The sequence below is a fragment of the Girardinichthys multiradiatus genome, chromosome 19 (genome assembly GCF_021462225.1).
Source record: "Girardinichthys multiradiatus isolate DD_20200921_A chromosome 19, DD_fGirMul_XY1, whole genome shotgun sequence".
Classification (NCBI taxonomy): Eukaryota; Metazoa; Chordata; class Actinopteri; order Cyprinodontiformes; family Goodeidae; genus Girardinichthys; species Girardinichthys multiradiatus.
The window spans coordinates 29950462-29968013 of NC_061811.1; the positions used below are offsets into that span (position 1 = coordinate 29950462).

The window sequence follows — 17552 nt, forward strand, 5'->3', positions numbered from 1 at the left end:
AAATACATCTCAGCTAGTTAGTTGAGTCATACAACTCAGGCTTGCCGCACACTGAAAACAGCTTCTTCTCCACTGCTGTCCTTCACCCTACATCACAGCCACATCCAGTCCCTGATTGGTTGACATGACGCAAATTTAGAAAAAAGTTCAGATTTTTCAACTTGTCCATCGTTCTCGCTCCGCTCCCGCTTCGCTCGGCGCGCCTTTCGCACCGCGTCCTTCGTCTTCTTCGCACCGCCTCACGCCGCTCTGCTCCTGAACGCGCCTCTACAAAGGGATAACATGTAAATTGGCCACTCCTATCGCAGAATACGCATTCGGTGTGAACGCACCATCAAATGTAGGAAACCTCAAAGCATCTCTCATCGTCTTTTTAAATTACTTTTAAGTGTTTTTCTTTACAGTGAGCTCTGGATATTACACCTTAACGTCCTTTGTGCTGTGCATCATGGTTAGATAAGCCTCCCCCATCCCCCTTCAACAGTTTCAGTTGTTTTAAACCCTAAATGTTGCTCTAAAGATAGAAACAGGGGAAAAGTTTTTTTTCTGTAGCCATTTCTTGACTCATGAAAATCAGCCAACATCTGACTTACTTGAATGGCATGTTTTCTTGTCTTTCCCGTTATGAAGACTGGTAAAAGGAAAATGGACTCTTCGTCACGTCAGTTATATTTCCAAGAAAAGAAGAAGTCATGGATTGCTAACCTAAAGTTCCTAGAAAGTATGTCAAACCGACTAGAGACAGTTTTGGTGCCCTAGAAACCAAACAAGCATCTTTATTTATTTCAAAAACACTTTTCACTTCACTTTTTTTGGGTCTTGTTCACAGAAAATCAGAACTTTCTGAGATGATTTGTTCTTTCTAAAAAGCTCCATATAAGCACAGCATGGTTTTCTTTAGATGTCCTAAATCTGGTGATGTAATCCAGTCACTGGAAAAACAACAAAAACAAAGAAGATGTAGAGAATGTGGTTAAAGCTTGACTTTGTTATGCCTGACATGCTTAGGACCAATTAGCTTTATGACGTCCACTGATAAAAAAACAATATTTCGGGCCTCCCAAACCCAACAGCCCCAAGCTATGGCCCAGTAAGCCCTTAATAATGTCCAGTCAGAACCTAAGATCAGGATCTATGGTAGCACCACCAGAACCAGCTTTGTGAATGAAGTTCCTTCACAATGTAAATAAAACGTCACTCCTTCACTGCTACATATTTGGAAGAAAAACAAGAATTAAAATAGAAGCTGAAATTTAAAATGTTAGTGTTTAACTTAGTGAGCTAATTCAGTAGATTTTTTTGTTGCAAAGTAGAAAAATCTCAACAGTCATGGTTTTTAAGCTTTTAATCACATTGTGATTTTCTTCATCTACGCTTCACATTTAGACATCGTTATTTTACAAACCTATGATAGTAATGAATAAACCTTGACAAAATATTCATGGTATTTTTGGATCACTTAAATAGCTGTCAAGGTCGGATGGCGGACTTCAGCTTCGGGAAGAGTCGCAGGGCATTTTGGGTCGTCACCTCCATCACCTTCTCCAGTGACACGCCTTTGATCTTACTGATGTACTCAGCAGAGTTGCAGATGTTTTGGGGCTCATTTCTTACCTGTTGACATGAAGCAGAAAGAATGGGAAATATAGCCGGGATACATTTCATTATAAATACACATTACGATACACTATAAACACCAGATGTAAGGAAAAACACTGAGGTTTTAGCCTGTTATGTCAAAATGATTAGAAAAGCCTTTACCTGCTTCTCTGGTCCAAGAGCAGGCGAATCGGTTTCCAAACAGATGTTTTCCAGCGGCAGCTGTTTCACAAGTTTCTGCTTCTTGGTGGAAAATATACCAAACATATCAGTGCAAACAAAAAGGATTCTAAAGGCCGCGTAAAAGATAAGACTATCAGGTGCCTTGCTGTACCTGCTCGCTCCGTATAATGGATGGGGGGATAGAGAAGAAATATCCAGCCTGTACTCCCTCCATTGCAACAGAAGGTTTCCCGTCGAAGGCATGAAGAAGGGCTTTTTCGACACCTAGTGAAAAAGTAGAGGAATTGCAGCTGCCTCATCAAACAAGTAAATACTTATTCCACACAAGCATACACCCTAAAGTTGTCTGCTCACCTTGCTCCTTCAGGAGGTGGATTGTGGGTCTTCCTGCCGACCTTGAATGAACATTTCTAAAAGGGAAGACACACATTTAAATGAAAGTACATAAGCTAAAGGATGTGAACCTGCTTTTTTACCACATGACTGCAATTAACCTGAATACAGGTCCTTCTCAAAATATTAGCATATTGTGATAAAGTTCATTATTTTCCATAATGTCATGATGAAAATTTAACATTCATATATTTTGGATTCATTGCACACTAACTGAAATATTTCAGGTCTTTTATTGTCTTAATACGGATGATTTTGGCATACAGCTCATGAAAACCCAAAATTCCTATCTCACAAAATTAGCATATTTCATCCGACCAATAAAAGAAAAGTGTTTTTAATACAAAAAACGTCAACCTTCAAATAATCATGTACAGTTATGCACTCAATACTTGGTCGGGAATCCTTTGGCAGAAATGACTGCTTCAATGCGGCGTGGCATGGAGACAATCAGCCTGTGGCACTGCTGAGGTCTTATGGAGGCCCAGGATGCTTCGATAGCGGCCTTTAGCTCATCCAGAGTGTTGGGTCTTGAGTCTCTCAACGTTCTCTTCACAATATCCCACAGATTCTCTATGGGGTTCAGGTCAGGAGAGTTGGCAGGCCAATTGAGCACAGTGATACCATGGTCAGTAAACCATTTACCAGTGGTTTTGGCACTTTGAGCAGGTGTCAGGTTGTGCTGAAAAATGAAATCTTCATCTCCATAAAGCTTTTCAGCAGATGGAAGCATGAAGTGCTCCAAAATCTCCTGATAGCTAGCTGCATTGACCCTGCCCTTGATAAAACACAGTGGACCAACACCAGCAGCTGACACGGCACCCCAGACCATCACTGACTGTGGGTACTTGACACTGGACTTCTGGCATTTTGGCATTTCCTTCTCCCCAGTCTTCCTCCAGACTCTGGCACCTTGATTTCCGAATGACATGCAGAATTTGCTTTCATCCGAAAAAAGTACTTTGGACCACTGAGCAACAGTCCAGTGCTGCTTCTCTGTAGCCCAGGTCCGGCGCTTCTGCTGCTGTTTCTGGTTCAAAAGTGGCTTGACCTGGGGAATGCGGCACCTGTAGCCCATTTCCTGCACACGCCTGTGCACGGTGGCTCTGGATGTTTCTACTCCAGACTCAGTCCACTGCTTCCGCAGGTCCCCCAAGGTCTGGATTCGGCCCTTCTCCACAATCTTCCTCAGGGTCCGGTCACCTCTTCTCGTTGTGCAGCGTTTTCTGCCACACTTTTTCCTTCCCACAGACTTCCCATTGAGGTGCCTTGATACAGCACTCTGGGAACAGCCTAGTCGTTCAGAAATGTCTTTCTGTGTCTTACCCTCTTGCTTGAGGGTGTCAATAGTGGCCTTCTGGACAGCAGTCAGGTCGGCAGTCTTACCCATGATTGGGGTTTTGAGTGATGAACCAGGCTGGGAGTTTTAAAGGCCTCAGGAATCTTTTGCAGGTGTTTAGAGTTAACTCGTTGATTCAGATGATTAGGTTCATAGCTCGTTTAGAGACCCTTTTAATGATATGCTAATTTTGTGAGATAGGAATTTTGGGTTTTCATGAGCTGTATGCCAAAATCATCCGTATTAAGACAATAAAAAACCTGAAATATTTCAGTTAGTGTGCCATGAATCTAAAATATATGAATGTTAAATTTTCATCATTACATTATGGAAAATAATGAACTTTATCACGATATGCTAATATTTTGAGAAGGACCTGTACATCCTGCCTTTTTACAAATGCTAACATCCTGGGGTCAGTTTCAGAAAGCACGGTCAGGGAGACCTTAGAGTAAGTTCTAGGGTAAGTATGTGCATACCCTGCAGTGTTGGCAGGTGAGAAATGTAGGATTATCGTACTAGAGACGTAAAATTATCGTATTTTGAGGGAAATTATCATACACTCATCATAACCAAAATAACAAGTGTGTTGATGTGTTGAATAGCGTCTAACAGGCACTCGCAGCATAGATGGATGGATGGATAACGAAACATATTCATACATTACACACACACACACACACACACACACATACACACATACATACATGTATGTATGTATGTATGTATGTATATGTATATATATATATATATATATATATATATATATATATACAGCCTACATATGTTCTGGTCCTATATGGTCCTATAATGGTACTATAAACCCTGTCAGATGCGAGTTTCCCCGTCTATAATACAGGTGGAACGGTATCTGACGGGGTGTGGAGACCCATCAGGTAAAACGTGCATGTTCTGTTAAAATAAAATCAACAGCTGCAGCATAAAAATTATGTTAAAAATACAAGAATTTGAGCTCGACTGGCCTGACATTGCAGACCACTGACTAGCAAACAAAAGTAAGGCTAAAATGCCTTTTAAAGTTGCTGCTACATAAATCTGGGACGTTTTGACTTGACAGAATAATTATTCAAGATATCAGTAATGTCATTCTGACTAATCAGAATGATGATTTAAGATATCTGAAATACTCTAATTTGGAGATTTCTTAAAAGGAATTTCGACTAGTGAATACAGTTCTAGAAATTTCTTACTTAGTTTTGCAGTCATTATTTGCTTTAAAGATATCTGGAATTTAATTTGCCCTATTCAGATCTTAGTAAAAAAATACATTTAAGATATTTTGAATAATGAGCTCATTTAGATATCTTTAATTGGAATTATATCTCGTCAGAACAAAAAGCAAGATTTGTAAAATTCACTTTATGGCTAGTCATAATTTAATTGTGGATATCTGAAATATACGTTTCAGATAGTCAGTAATTTATTGTAGATATCTTGAATTTGAGCCTCCATACAACTCAATGGAAAATCTGATGTCATTTATACTAGTCAGAATGTAATTAGAGATGTCTCTAATTAGTATTTTGCCAAGTCAAAATATATTTAGAAATATCAAAATTAACTAATATCCCTAGTCATAAATAAATGTCACATATCTAGAATGTAGGTGTGGTGAAGCCAATTTTATGTGTAAACAGCCTGCCATAGTTTCATCTCCCTGTCTGTCATGCGGGATACCGGGGTTCGATCCTCGACAGATTGTAGTGTAGTTCTGTTTTATGTTATTATCATCATCAGGTACAAATAGTTCAGGTTTAGATTAACTTTATTCTAAAACGGAGCTTTTAAACAGGAGCTGCCCCCTCCTACTGTCGGATGGTAGATCTTTGTGACTTGGACATTTATAAGTAGCTTTGAAATCTGAGAAACTCTTGGCACCCCTGCTGTACAGTTTGGTGGTGTTCCCTAGTCACTGGCCCACAAGACTAATAAAAGAAAAATCCAACAGAACTGCAGGTATCAGTGAAAGCAATAATTTAGTAGGTATCAGTGGGACAGTTACATTCACTGCTCCTTCAATAAATAAAGGAGATTATGTTTAATTTGTTTTATATTATTTTGCACAGTCTTTCATCTGCTCAACAATTGTTTACATTGATGCTGTCACCAATATCACCAGACCAGAGTGCACCTCTAATTTAATTAATCTGAGTATGCCTTGTTTATAACCACACAGTATGTTCAAAAATACATGTTATTTATCCTGGGTTTTATTCTCCTTTACTACACAGCCTGGTGGTTTTCCCTGACTAGTTCTTAAAGCCTCTAGTCTGATAACATTTTCTATGGTTTGGGTGATTTATGAACCTGATGTTTTCTCTGCCTTTTGCTTTTTTGCTGACACACCTGAATTTCCCCACAGTAAAGAATGTTCTATTCTACTCTGTGTTAAATACACTTAATTAATACAAATGTGGTTGACGTAGAAGATAATTGTAGTTTTGTACAGATTGTGAAGATCATATGTGATGCAGGCCACATAATCAGCAATGTAGGAGCCAATTGGCCTGGGTCTGTGTATGACTATCTATCTACCTAGTCCTTTCATTTTATTAAGTGTTATTTATTGCCTGCAAGTGAAAATACAGTAGTCATTGATATTTTGTTCAAACTAATAAAATTATCTACCTCAGTTAAATGGAGTCACCTCATCCACATTTAACTGATGCTCCAGCAGTTGCATTTCAATTTGTGTTTTCTGCAACTGCATATTAGGTATTCCTTTCTGATCCCACATGTTTCTGTTATTTTGTAAGCACACCTTGTGTTTCACAAGGAGCTTTAGGGACAGAAAAATATCTAAATTTCATTCTTATTTATTCGCGCTTGTGCTCAACTCCGAGCGAATTTGACTCAGAGTTGAGTAATCCAAGTGTAACCCCTTGTTCTGAAACTCAAACCCCTGGGTATGTTAGTGTAGAGTAGGTCTACTCGGGGTATTTGCTTTCTACTAGGAGCTTGTTAACCCAGCTTCCTGAAACGGGGCCCCAGGAAGATGTTAATAAAAGTTTGTCAGACCAGTTTCAAGTCAGTATACCAAACTTTGTGTGCTTGGAATATACCCACGAGAATTTGCATGTACATTAAAAACAACTAAAGTGCTGGATTTTGGATTTGTGCAGAGCCAGGAAAGTAAGGATGCACCTTCATTACAAATGTAGATTCAAGAACCTGCAAGTTTCATTGGCTTGGAAACGCTAATATACATCGCTAAAGGAAAGCGAAAGGACTTCTTCCATCTCCTGGCAGCCTTTGAGTTGTTTATGTACAAAAATAGTCAAAATGTTAATTAATTAATATACTTGAAAAGAAAAAAATAATGCAAAACATCTCCACATGGGAAAAACTTACAAAGGGAGATCCAGCGCCTTGGCAAGCTGTGCCTGAAGTATGAGAACCTGCTTTTGATTCTCCTTATCTGACTCGCCGCTGACAAACCTGGGAGTAAAATCCAAGCCAACCTACAACAAAAAACAAGAACAAAATAAAATAAGGTAAAATCCAGTTTACATCAAATTAGAGATGCTGATGCTCTATCCTCGCTAATACAGCAGTGATATTTGAGTGCCTTGTTGTTTGTATGTCTGATTGAGTCATTTGTAAATGGTCTTTGGAGGCTTTTAGTCTGTAGGTCTAGTCCAGGTTTCTGCAGCCTTTACCATCCAAAGAGACATTTTTGCCCACAGTCCATTAAATTAAAATTCATTCAGAGCCACAAATATTACATGACCATTTAAAAAAGACAACTTAGAATTTTAGGTAAATGACTAAATGTCTACTGCAGGGCATCTGTTGTCATTTTTAAAGAACCACTATTTTACTTCTATTTTTAAGTTGTAAAATAAAGAAAAACATAACAATTTTGGATTGATACATTTTCTTCTATGGGATGCTGATATTTGTGGAAATAGTGTAAAAAAAACAAAACACAAAGCACTTGGTTTCCTAATCTAGTGACCAAAACCCGGATCTTTGTGGATTCAATGCAATTATTCCATGAAAAAAACTGATTAACGGCTAATACTTGCACTTGTTATTACATCTATATTTAAAAACATGAGTTGGTTCTTTATCACTTTTAGGAAAAGTTAATAAGAGCCATTGTAGAAGGTCCAAAGAGTCACTTGTGGCTCTTGAGCCACAGGATGCAGAATCCCTGGCCTAGATGGACATTAACTCAGAAATGCAGCTAAAAGACTCATCTGAATATGAATAGCTTTTGTGTTAAAATGTAAGCATAAGTGCCAGTTAGCCATGAACTGTGGTTCAAACCAAACTATTTGCACATTTTCCTTGAGGTTCTTGCACAGCTTGAAATAACGCAGAGTTGTTTGCCTTATTTCACTGTGTGTAAGCCCTGTGACGGACTGGTTACCAGTCCCATGAGGTTTCTTGTTTAACAACTGAAATGGGCTCCAGCCCCTAAAGTCGACTAAAAACAGAGCATATAAAGATGAATGAATACTCATGTGGGTGTAGCCTGAATCTTTACCTCTCCAACTGCAACAAGCTGGTCTTTGTATTTTTCTATGACTGGTAGAGCTGCATCAAGGTCCTGTGATTCAAACATAAAACCATCCTTTAGTCCAACAGTAGAGCTGTAAACTCTTGTAAACCTAAACTACGATGAACATGCTCATTCAAATGTTGACACACTGCTTTGTACCCGAAGAGAAGCACTCCTTTGTTCTGGGGAACCTTCTTGAACAGGGTGGACTCCTAAGCAGGGGAAAATAAAACCTGAAAATCTAAGAAAAAGAAACTGCCATTAACAACGGCCTAAACATAAAAATAAATGTTTTCACGACGTTCGTATTAATCTCTTTTTTTTTTACCTCTGTGACAGCTCAATGATTTTGTTGAATTCTCCAGCATGCTCAGCCACAGCCAAAAGTGCCAGCAACCCAGCCTGGGCAATAAAGCTGCATTAAATCAGTGTTTTGCAGAAATTGTTTATACCCCTTTCATATTTTGTCACAATACAACCACACCGTTTATCTGGATTTAATGTGAAAACCAACACAAAGTTGTGAAGTGAAAGGAAAAGGATGCATGTTTTCAACATTTTCTGCAACTAAAAATATGCTACAATCCAGTCATATACTGAGTAAGGAGGGTTTAGTTATAACAGTCTGAAAGGAGTATTAATACAAGAATCACCCAAGAGGACCACAGTAACTCTATAGGATCTGAAAAGTCACAACTCAAGTCAAATAATCTATTAGTTGTGCACTTATAAGAAGAGTGGCAAGAAGAAAGCTAATGTTGAAAGGAAGCTATAGCTAGATGCTGAAAAAGGCACTCTGGTCAGATGTAATAAAAATAGACATGTCTGGCTTTGATCCAAAACATGTGTGGCAGAAAACTACCAGAGCTCATTGCCCTAGACACAGCGGCCCCACACTGAACTTGGTGGTGGCAGCATCATGCTGTGGGGATGCTTTTCTTCAACAGGAGCAGGGAAAATGGATGAAATTAAAAAGGTGGTCCTGGAAGAAAACTTGTTAGAGACAGCAAAAGACTTTAGACTGGAAACGATTCAGCTTTCAGCAAACACAAAGCACCCCTAAAGACTTGCTGTTTGTAACCCAGGAGTTAATCACTGTTTCTGGCCCCCTCTGGCCTTACCTAATAGTTTGTCCCTGTGCGCCGCTGTGTCATGTCTAATGTGTCAGACATTTTATAGTCACGTGGCTTGGTCTAAGCCAATCATGTAACTCTATTACCCGGCAGTTAGATGCTGTCAGGCAGATGCGAGGGGATATGGAAGAGTTTGCTGCAGGTCGGTGAAAAGTAGTTTTTTCCATTTTGTGAATTCATAAAACTAAAAAGGTATTTTATGAGCACGTTGAACGGAGCTTGAGGCTGTATGGAGCTAAATTGGCGCCATAAAGTTTGTTTAAAAGAAAAAAATAGAACTTGAAAAATTATTTTGAACCTCCCCCCAAAAAAATTGAACACTGGAAAAAAGTTTTGTAACTGAAAAAAAAAATGTTAAAAAAAAGTTCAAAACTACTTTTCAGATTCAAGTTTTTTTTTTTTTTTTCACACTTGCAGATTTTATTTTTTTGGCTTAAAACTTCTGCTTCAAACAGCTCAACACAGCGGCTGAACAACATATTCCCAGCTGTTGCATTCAGGGACTGTGGGAACTGTAATTATCTGTAACACGTCATCAATATTTTATTTTTTATATATATATATATATATGTGTGATTGGTTTTGAAAGATAACATGCTTCACCGATAGAAGCAGGTTACGTGAATACACGACGCGAATGTCAGAGCAGAAAATATGATCTTGACAGATTTGCACAGCATCTTAAGTCCGTGTTGGAGATTTCCTATGCTTTCAATGTAAAGCAGAAGAATCGCCAGACTGAGCGGCAGACGAGCCCGCTGAATCTGCGGAGCATGAATATGCAATATCTAACCTAAAACTAACTTCATAGGGTATCTACAAATACATGGGGTCTTCCAAATGAGGTCTTCCAAACAAGCAGCACCCTTATCTTAAAGAACATTTTCTGCTCCTTTTTCAGAAACTGAGGAGTCATTTTATACAAACTAGTGGCTTATGAATGCAACCTTGAGGATCATTTTGAAACAATGTAAAAGCCAAATAAAACTCAAAACAAAACATTTAATATGATCCAATTGTCAGTTTTACACATTTAAAATATTTATGTTCCAGACAAACTTCAAATTTAATATTTAGTATGTTTTCAGTGAAGTCAGTGAAAATCCTTAAACTCTCAAGTAAAACTGTTGTTGTCACACCTTTAGTGTTTTTTTGAAACTTGGAGTTTCCATAGCAAACAGCACATGATAGAGTCGAGCATCTTTTAGCCAATCCGATTACGCTTATTTGATCACGTAACATACTATTGCCTTGGGCACAGGCGAGTCTCTTAACAGTTTGCTGGATAGTGGCTTAATGAAGATCAGTGATGAGATTCAAATGGGTGTTAAGTACCTGGCGTTTTGTAATATATTTTTGGCAGAAAAATCTCAGTTAGATAGACTACAAGCATGTCTTGAAGACATAAAAACTTGGATGACTTTAAATTTTTTGCTTCTAAATTCAGACAAGACAGAAGTTGTCATCTTTAAAAAAGAAACTGCTTAGTCAATCACATAACCTGTATGGCATTAAATTGACCTCTGATAATAAAGTAAAAAACCTTGGTGTTACTTTTGACCAGGACATGTCATTTAAATCCCATATTAAACAGGTTTCTAGGATTTCCTTCTTTCATCTCCAGAACATTGCCAAAATTAGAAATATCCTATCCAGGAGTGACGCTGAAAAACTAGTCCATGCATTTGTTACTTCAAGGCTGGACTATTGTAATTCTCTACTATCAGGATGTCCACAAAATGCAGTTAAAAGCCTTCAGCTGATTCAAAATGCTGCAGCAAGAGTTCTAATGAAAATTAAAAATAGAGATCATATGTCCCCTACTTTAGCTTCCCTTCATTGGCTCCCTGTTAAATCCAGAATAGAATTTAAAATTCTCCTCCTCACATATAAAGCCCTTAATGATCTAGCTCCATCATACATCAGAGATCTGATTGTTCCATATGTTCCTAACAGAGCACTTCGTTCTCAGACTGCAGGTTTACTGGTGGTTCCTAGAGTCTCTAGAAGTAGAATGGGAGGCAGATCCTTTAGTTATCAGGCTCCTCTCCTGTGGAACCAGCTCCCAGTTTTAGTCCGTGAGGCAGACACCCTGTCTACTTTTAAGGCTAGGCTTAAAACTTTCCTTTTTGATAAAGCTTATAGTTAGAGTGGCTTAGTTTATCCTGTGCTATCTTCCTTATTTTTACCTCCGCCTTCCTCCCTCCCTGTTGGATGGAGTAAGGGGGAGTCAGGTTTAGCCTAACCTTACCTGTATGACCCCTTCTCTTTTCCAATGGTTATAATCAGTCTGACAGAGAGAGGTATCCCCATCGTTGTGGTTTTTAGTATAACAACAACCCTCAGTGGGCTCTAGATGGAGAAACTTTATCAGTTTATTATTTTACTTAGTGCCCCTACACGTGGCCCGTTTTGGCGTGGCCGGGCTCTGGCACTCGGTGGTTTGGGTTGGCCTCCCCGGCGGCCCTGCACTGTTCCAGACCCTTTGTGGGGTGCCTTGAGACGACATTGTTGTAAATAAGCGCTATATAAATAAATAAACTGAAACTATCTTTGTAGTTATGCTGCTATAGGCTTAGGCTGCTGGAGGACATAACGACTACTTTCACCCTCTTCGCTACATTCTCACACTACTCTCCAATTCTGCATTATTTGCTGTTATTTCAGCTTTTAACTTTGTTCTCTCTTTTCTCTTCCTAGAAGCTACACCTGGCCTGGCTCTGTGTCTACCTGTGACACCTTTCTGGAGAGGGGCATCGTCCGAGCTTCTGCTGGCAACAACTTAATGCTCCCCTTCTACCGATTATCCACATGGCCCTGTCTTTTAGTGTTTAACCCTTTCTCTCTCCTAGACATGGCGATTGACTGAGCTTTAAATACCAAGTGGGTTTGGTAATAATTCAATTCAGTTTATTTATATAGCGCCAATTAACAACACATGTCGTCTCAAGGCATTTCACAAAAGTCAGGTACATACATTCAAATTAATCCTAATCATTGAACAGTGCAGTCAGATTCCGTTATTTATTCAAATTGGATAAAAAGTTTTTCTATCTAAGGAAACCCAGCAGATTGCATCCAGTCAGTGACTTGTAGCATTCCCTCCTCCTGGATGAGCATGTAGAGACAGTGGACAGTCAATGGCGTTGACTTTGCAGCAATCCCTCATACTGAGCATGCATGTAGTGACGGTGGAGAGGAAAAACTCCCTTTTAACAGGAAGAAACCTCCAGCAAAACCAGGCTCAGTGTGAGCGGCCATCTGCCATGACCGACTGGGGTTAGAGAGAACAGAGCAGAGACACAAAGAGAACAAAGAAGCACTGATCCAGGAGTACTTTCTATGGGAAGGAAAAGTAAATGTTAATGGATGTAGCTCCTTTAGTCGTTTCACCTAGAAAGAAAGAACAGATAAACTCTGAGCCAGTTTTCAAGGTTAGGGTCTGAAAAAGAGCACATAGAGTTAGTCAGTTAAGCTCAGTCAATCGCCATGTCTAGTAGAGAGAAAGGGTTAAACACTAAAAGACAGGGCTATGTGGATCATCGGTAGAGGGTGAGCATTAAGTAGTTGCCAACAGAAGCTTGGACGATTCCCCTCTCCAGAAAGGTGTCACAGGTAGACACAGAGTCAGGCCAGGTGTAGCTTCTAGGAAGAGAGAAGAGAGAACAAAGTTAAAAGCTGAAATAACAGCAGGTAATGCAAAATTGGAGAGTAGTGTGAGAATGTAGCGAAGAGTGTGAAAGTGGTCGTTATGTCCTCCAGCAGCCTAGGCCTATAGCAGCATAACTACACAGATAGTTTCAGTTCAGATTATTTAGTTAAACGGCGCTTATTTACAACAATGTCGTCACAAGGAACCCCACAAAGGGTCCCACCGATGGTCATTGTTATACTAAAAACCACAAGGATTGGGATACCTCTCTCTGTCAGACTGATTATAACCATTGGAAAAGAGAAGGGGGCAGACAGGTAGCAGAAATAGAGGGTGTGTTTGCACCTCAACCAATACAACCATGAGTGTAGAGCTGCTATTAACGGTACTGTGTTACATTGTCACATTAATCCGCGTGAAATTATAAAAAATAAATAGAAAATGAAAACATAAATAAAGTAAATACAAATAACATTTGTATTAATGTATATGCAAGAATGTCTTATTTATGTTCTTCTGTCTAAAATGATCCACTGGGATAATTATCTGCACCAGAGCCCAGCCAGAACTTATAAAATAAAGTTCAGGGGTTCTGATGTGGTTCTGATGGGGGTGTGGCAGGAGAAGCAGAGAGGAGAGACGCTGCTGTCTGGATAGTGAAGCTCCAAAGTTTGCCTGAAGAAGTTACAATTTTGGGCTTTATGAGGAAGTTTTTGTCTTATCCATGGTAATAACGAGGACAAGGACTCAAAAGGGGAATGACCATTTGAAGTTAGTTTTAGGTTGGATATTGCATATTGATGCTCTGCAGATTCAGCAAACTTGTCCTCCCGTTTGGTCTGTTGCAGTACGGGCAGCTGCTCTCTGCCTGCTCCCTCCTCCTGCAGACGCTGGTTCACTAAAGAACCGTCAATAAATGTCCGAACCAAACACGTTGTTTCACGGTGGTATTGTTTTATGAGTTTTGGGGGAAATGTTTGTGTCTCTGAACAACTGATTTTTATGTGAGATCAGCTGGTTTAGGATGTTATTAAATACAGCGCTCTGCCTGCGTTTAATTCAGAAAGTTGGTTTGTCCTTTTTCTTTTCTGTCAGCCATCAGGCTGGTTTATGATCTATAATGGTACAATTATATGCATGACCACTATGGTCCTTAATATTATTATAGTTGCTCTTCAGTTTTATTAACTTTTCCCAGCACAGTCTCAATGAAAACCTTCTCATTTCTCCTGAGTCCCGATTCAGTCCCAGTCGAACCTGCTCAGAAGCAGGGACCAAAAAAGTAGGTACTGGTACAGAAAAATCAGTAAAGGAAATACTCGCATAGCGAGCCGAGTGGAGTTGAGCAGGGCCATATCGAGCCATTGGAAAAGGGGGCATTAGACAATCAGCAAACTCGTACTCGTCTCGTACTCGTCGTCTTCCGCTTTATCCGGGAACGGGTCGGGGGCAGCAGACTCAGCAGAGACACCCAGACGTCCCTCTCCCCAGACACCTCCTTCAGCTCCTCCGGGGGAGCCCAAGTTGTTCCCAGGCAAGCCGAGAGACATAGTCCCTCCAGCGTGTCCTGGGCCGTCCCCTGGTCCTCCTCCCGGTGGGACGTGCCTGGAACACCTCCCGAGGAAGTCCAGGGGACGTCCAGGAGGCATCCGGTATAGATGCCCGAGCCACCTCAACTGGCTCCTCTTGATGTGGAGGAGCAGCGGCTCTACTCTGAGCTCCTCCCGGATGGCCGAGCTCCTCACCCTATCTCTAAGGGAGTGCCCGGCCACCCTACGGAGGAAGCTCATTTCAGCCGCTTGTATCCAGGATCTCGTTCTTTCGGTCATGACCCAAATCCGTCTGTTGATCTCCAGCTCCATTCTCCATCCAGCTCGTGAACAAGACGCCAAGATACTTAAACTCCTCCACTTGAGGCAGGAACTCCCCTCCAACCTGAAGAGGACCAGCCACCCTTTTCCGGTCGAGAACCATGGCCTCGAACTTGGAGGAGCTGATCTTCATCACAGCCGCTTCACACTAGGCTGCGAACCGCCCCAGTGCATGCTGTAGGTCTTGGCTAGAGGGGGCCAGCAGGACCACGTCATCTGCAAAAAGAAGAGACGAAATTCACTGGTCCCCAAACCAGACCCCCTTCGGCCCTTGGCTGCATCTAGAAATCCTGTCCATAAAAGTTATGAACAGGACCAGTGACAAAGGGCAGCCCTGCCGGAGTCCAACATGCACCGGGAACAGGTCCGACTTAGTGCCGGCAATGCGAACCAAACTCCTGCTCCGCTTGTACAGAGACCGGATGGCCCCTAATAAAGTACCCCCGACTCCATAGTCCTGGAGCACCCCCCACAGGGCATCACGAGGCAAACTATGATGTTTAATAATGGGAGGGAGGAATGAACTGCCTCCCTTGGAATTGTTTATCTTCTGTTTTGAGAAGTTCTGGGCATTGGAGAGGCAACGCCAAACATCACATTCCTTGCACAAAGCACATTCCTTTAAGTATTCGCACCCCGAATACAGACGATTAAGGACTAAACATTTGAAATAGAAGTTAAAACTAATCTTTTAGATCAGAAAATGTGTGGAGGAAGAAACCCTAACAGAGCTAAGATTTGTTGGGCTGAATGGCTGCTTTTTTACAGAATGAAACTCACAATACTGGCAGATGAGAAGAGGTATCATAATTAGAATATTAGTAGAGAAGCAGTGGTTAAATTAGGTTGGTATCATGAAGATACAATATTATTCAAACATCCAATGGCACAGAATGTAAATAAACAAGAAAAATGTGCATTTCCTGCGAAGGTGCAGTGTAAATGCTGTAAGCTGAATTCTCCAGCTGAAAGCTGGCAGAAACTAGCTGGAGTTGACAGCAGAATATCAGCTGAAATCTGATAAATTAGCAGAAATAGCAGAAACACTAGCAAAGAAAAATTGTCACCTGATCTGTTTAAATAGGAAGGGTATCAGCGAGAAAACAGTTTAACAAGGTGAAGTTACCTCAACACTACTTGTTGATTGAAACAGTTGTTGAAATGCAAGAGCTGACATAAACCTTAAAAAGCAGGAAAGAGCTGCCCATAGACGAGACTGAAGCAAAAATATTACCGAAGAAGCTGAAGTCAGCACTAATATATGTTGAAATGTTAAAAATGGCATAAATTTTAGAACAAAGGGGAAAGAATGAATAACAAATAAGCTGTAGAAACAAAAAAACAATCTAAAAATTGCCTAAAAAGGCGGAGTGGAAGACTGAAAGACAGAGAGTAGAGAAACAGAGAGAGAGGGGACAGACAGACAGACATGGAGTGAGATAGAGGTAGACTAGCTTTGGCCACCATTCTCCATCCTCTTGATTCACCTCGGCCGCCCCACAGTGACAGTTTAGTGGCAGTTGAAAACTGCAGCTCTCCTTCTCCATTGAAAAAAAAGGAATGCATCATCCCGAATGAGCATCATATAAAAGTACTTTCTACTATCCTAAAAATGGTTGAACTGGGAGTGAGAGGACCATTTGAAGTAAAAAAGTGACTAGGCCCGTGTCGAATAAGATGGGGAAACCTGAGCTTATCTGTTACTGTAAGCCTGAATAATACATCAAAATGTAATGATGTATCTTTCTGAACAAAGGTGGGTGGTCAAGTCAAATGTTTTTGCGATCGATTTAAGAATAGAAGAACACATGAGTTGAGGTCACGCGGTTTTATAAGATGTCTAATTTCTGATGGGTAATGCGCAATAGACGTACTATTTTTAGGCACTGGATCAAATTGTAGACTTTTCAACATATTTTGACTTGCTGTACAAAAAACACAGTAGTTAGCAATGTCAATCTATCTCTTTTCAGGATAATGTCTGAGACGTACATAGTTTCTTTCTCTTGCATGAAAACCCTGAGCGAATATAATTGAGCAGTTCCTATCTCTCTATCAGTAGCCTCTTTTGCAGGTGATGAGAGGGAACCAAATTGACCTACAGAACATTACCCTTTGTTAATGTGGAGGCTGGACTTGGGTTCTTGTTAAAAGAGCTTTATGAAGAATGTTCTTTCTGAATGGAAAATGGTTTGACCATGTCTTCTATTTCTTGAGAATCTTGTGTATTTTCTATTTGCTGCAGTAAAATTCTAATCTAGAAGAGACATTTTTATATGATGCTCGTTAACTTACTTCTCCCAAATATGTTGTAATTGCAGAGAAATGTTATTCTATAAAGTATTGACTCTATGCACAATTATGCACGACTTTCACTTTGATCTTTCGCATTAAATCCTCTCAGAATGGACTCACGTATTTGTTTGAAGCATGAACAAAATGTGGAAAAGTTTCAAGGTGTAATTTCGCAAGGTAGCTGAAACCTCGCAACATTTTTGATCAGAAATCTTACCTTCTTTGAATTCTCAATCACATCTTCCACGTCCTGGCGAGAAGAACAAAACAAGTTAACTTCATACGGTGTTTCAAAGAGTGAGAAACAAGAACGCCATTTCGTTCGTACCTGGTCAAAATCCCCAGCAGAGATATGACAGTGGCAGTCGATGTAACCATGCATGTGTGATTGTTTTTCCTTTGCTGCTCTCAAAACATTCCGCTTCCTGGATTAAATGCGGTCTGCGCATGCGGGCAATCTTGATCGCACGAAATCTAACGCTGCCTGTCCCAGGAGGGCGGTGTTCTCTAGTGATCGTTAGTTGCACCGTAACGGCAAGTGCCGTTTATAAAAATCAAA

At 40.3% G+C, this 17552-nt stretch overlaps 1 protein-coding gene across 2 annotated transcripts; it reads right to left on the reverse strand.

Annotated features, from left to right (window-relative positions):
* Positions 1-1330: 1330 nt before the first annotated feature.
* LOC124855481 (putative deoxyribonuclease TATDN3) lies at positions 1331-17539 on the reverse strand. Of its 2 annotated transcripts, none has more exons than XM_047345379.1 (10): positions 17322-17539; positions 17211-17243; positions 8371-8444; positions 8202-8283; positions 8028-8090; positions 6887-6996; positions 2137-2192; positions 1934-2046; positions 1762-1842; positions 1331-1614 (listed from the first exon to the last, which is right to left on the reverse strand). In XM_047345379.1, the coding sequence occupies exons 1-10, from the start codon at positions 17373-17375 to the stop codon at positions 1471-1473; spliced, it is 810 nt and encodes a 269-aa protein (XP_047201335.1). In that variant the 5' UTR covers positions 17376-17539; the 3' UTR covers positions 1331-1470. The 2 variants fall into 2 exon arrangements, with proteins under 2 accessions (XP_047201335.1, XP_047201336.1); XM_047345380.1 differs by having other exon boundaries at positions 1762-1839; positions 17322-17515.
* Between the last annotated feature and the right edge of the window lie 13 nt (positions 17540-17552).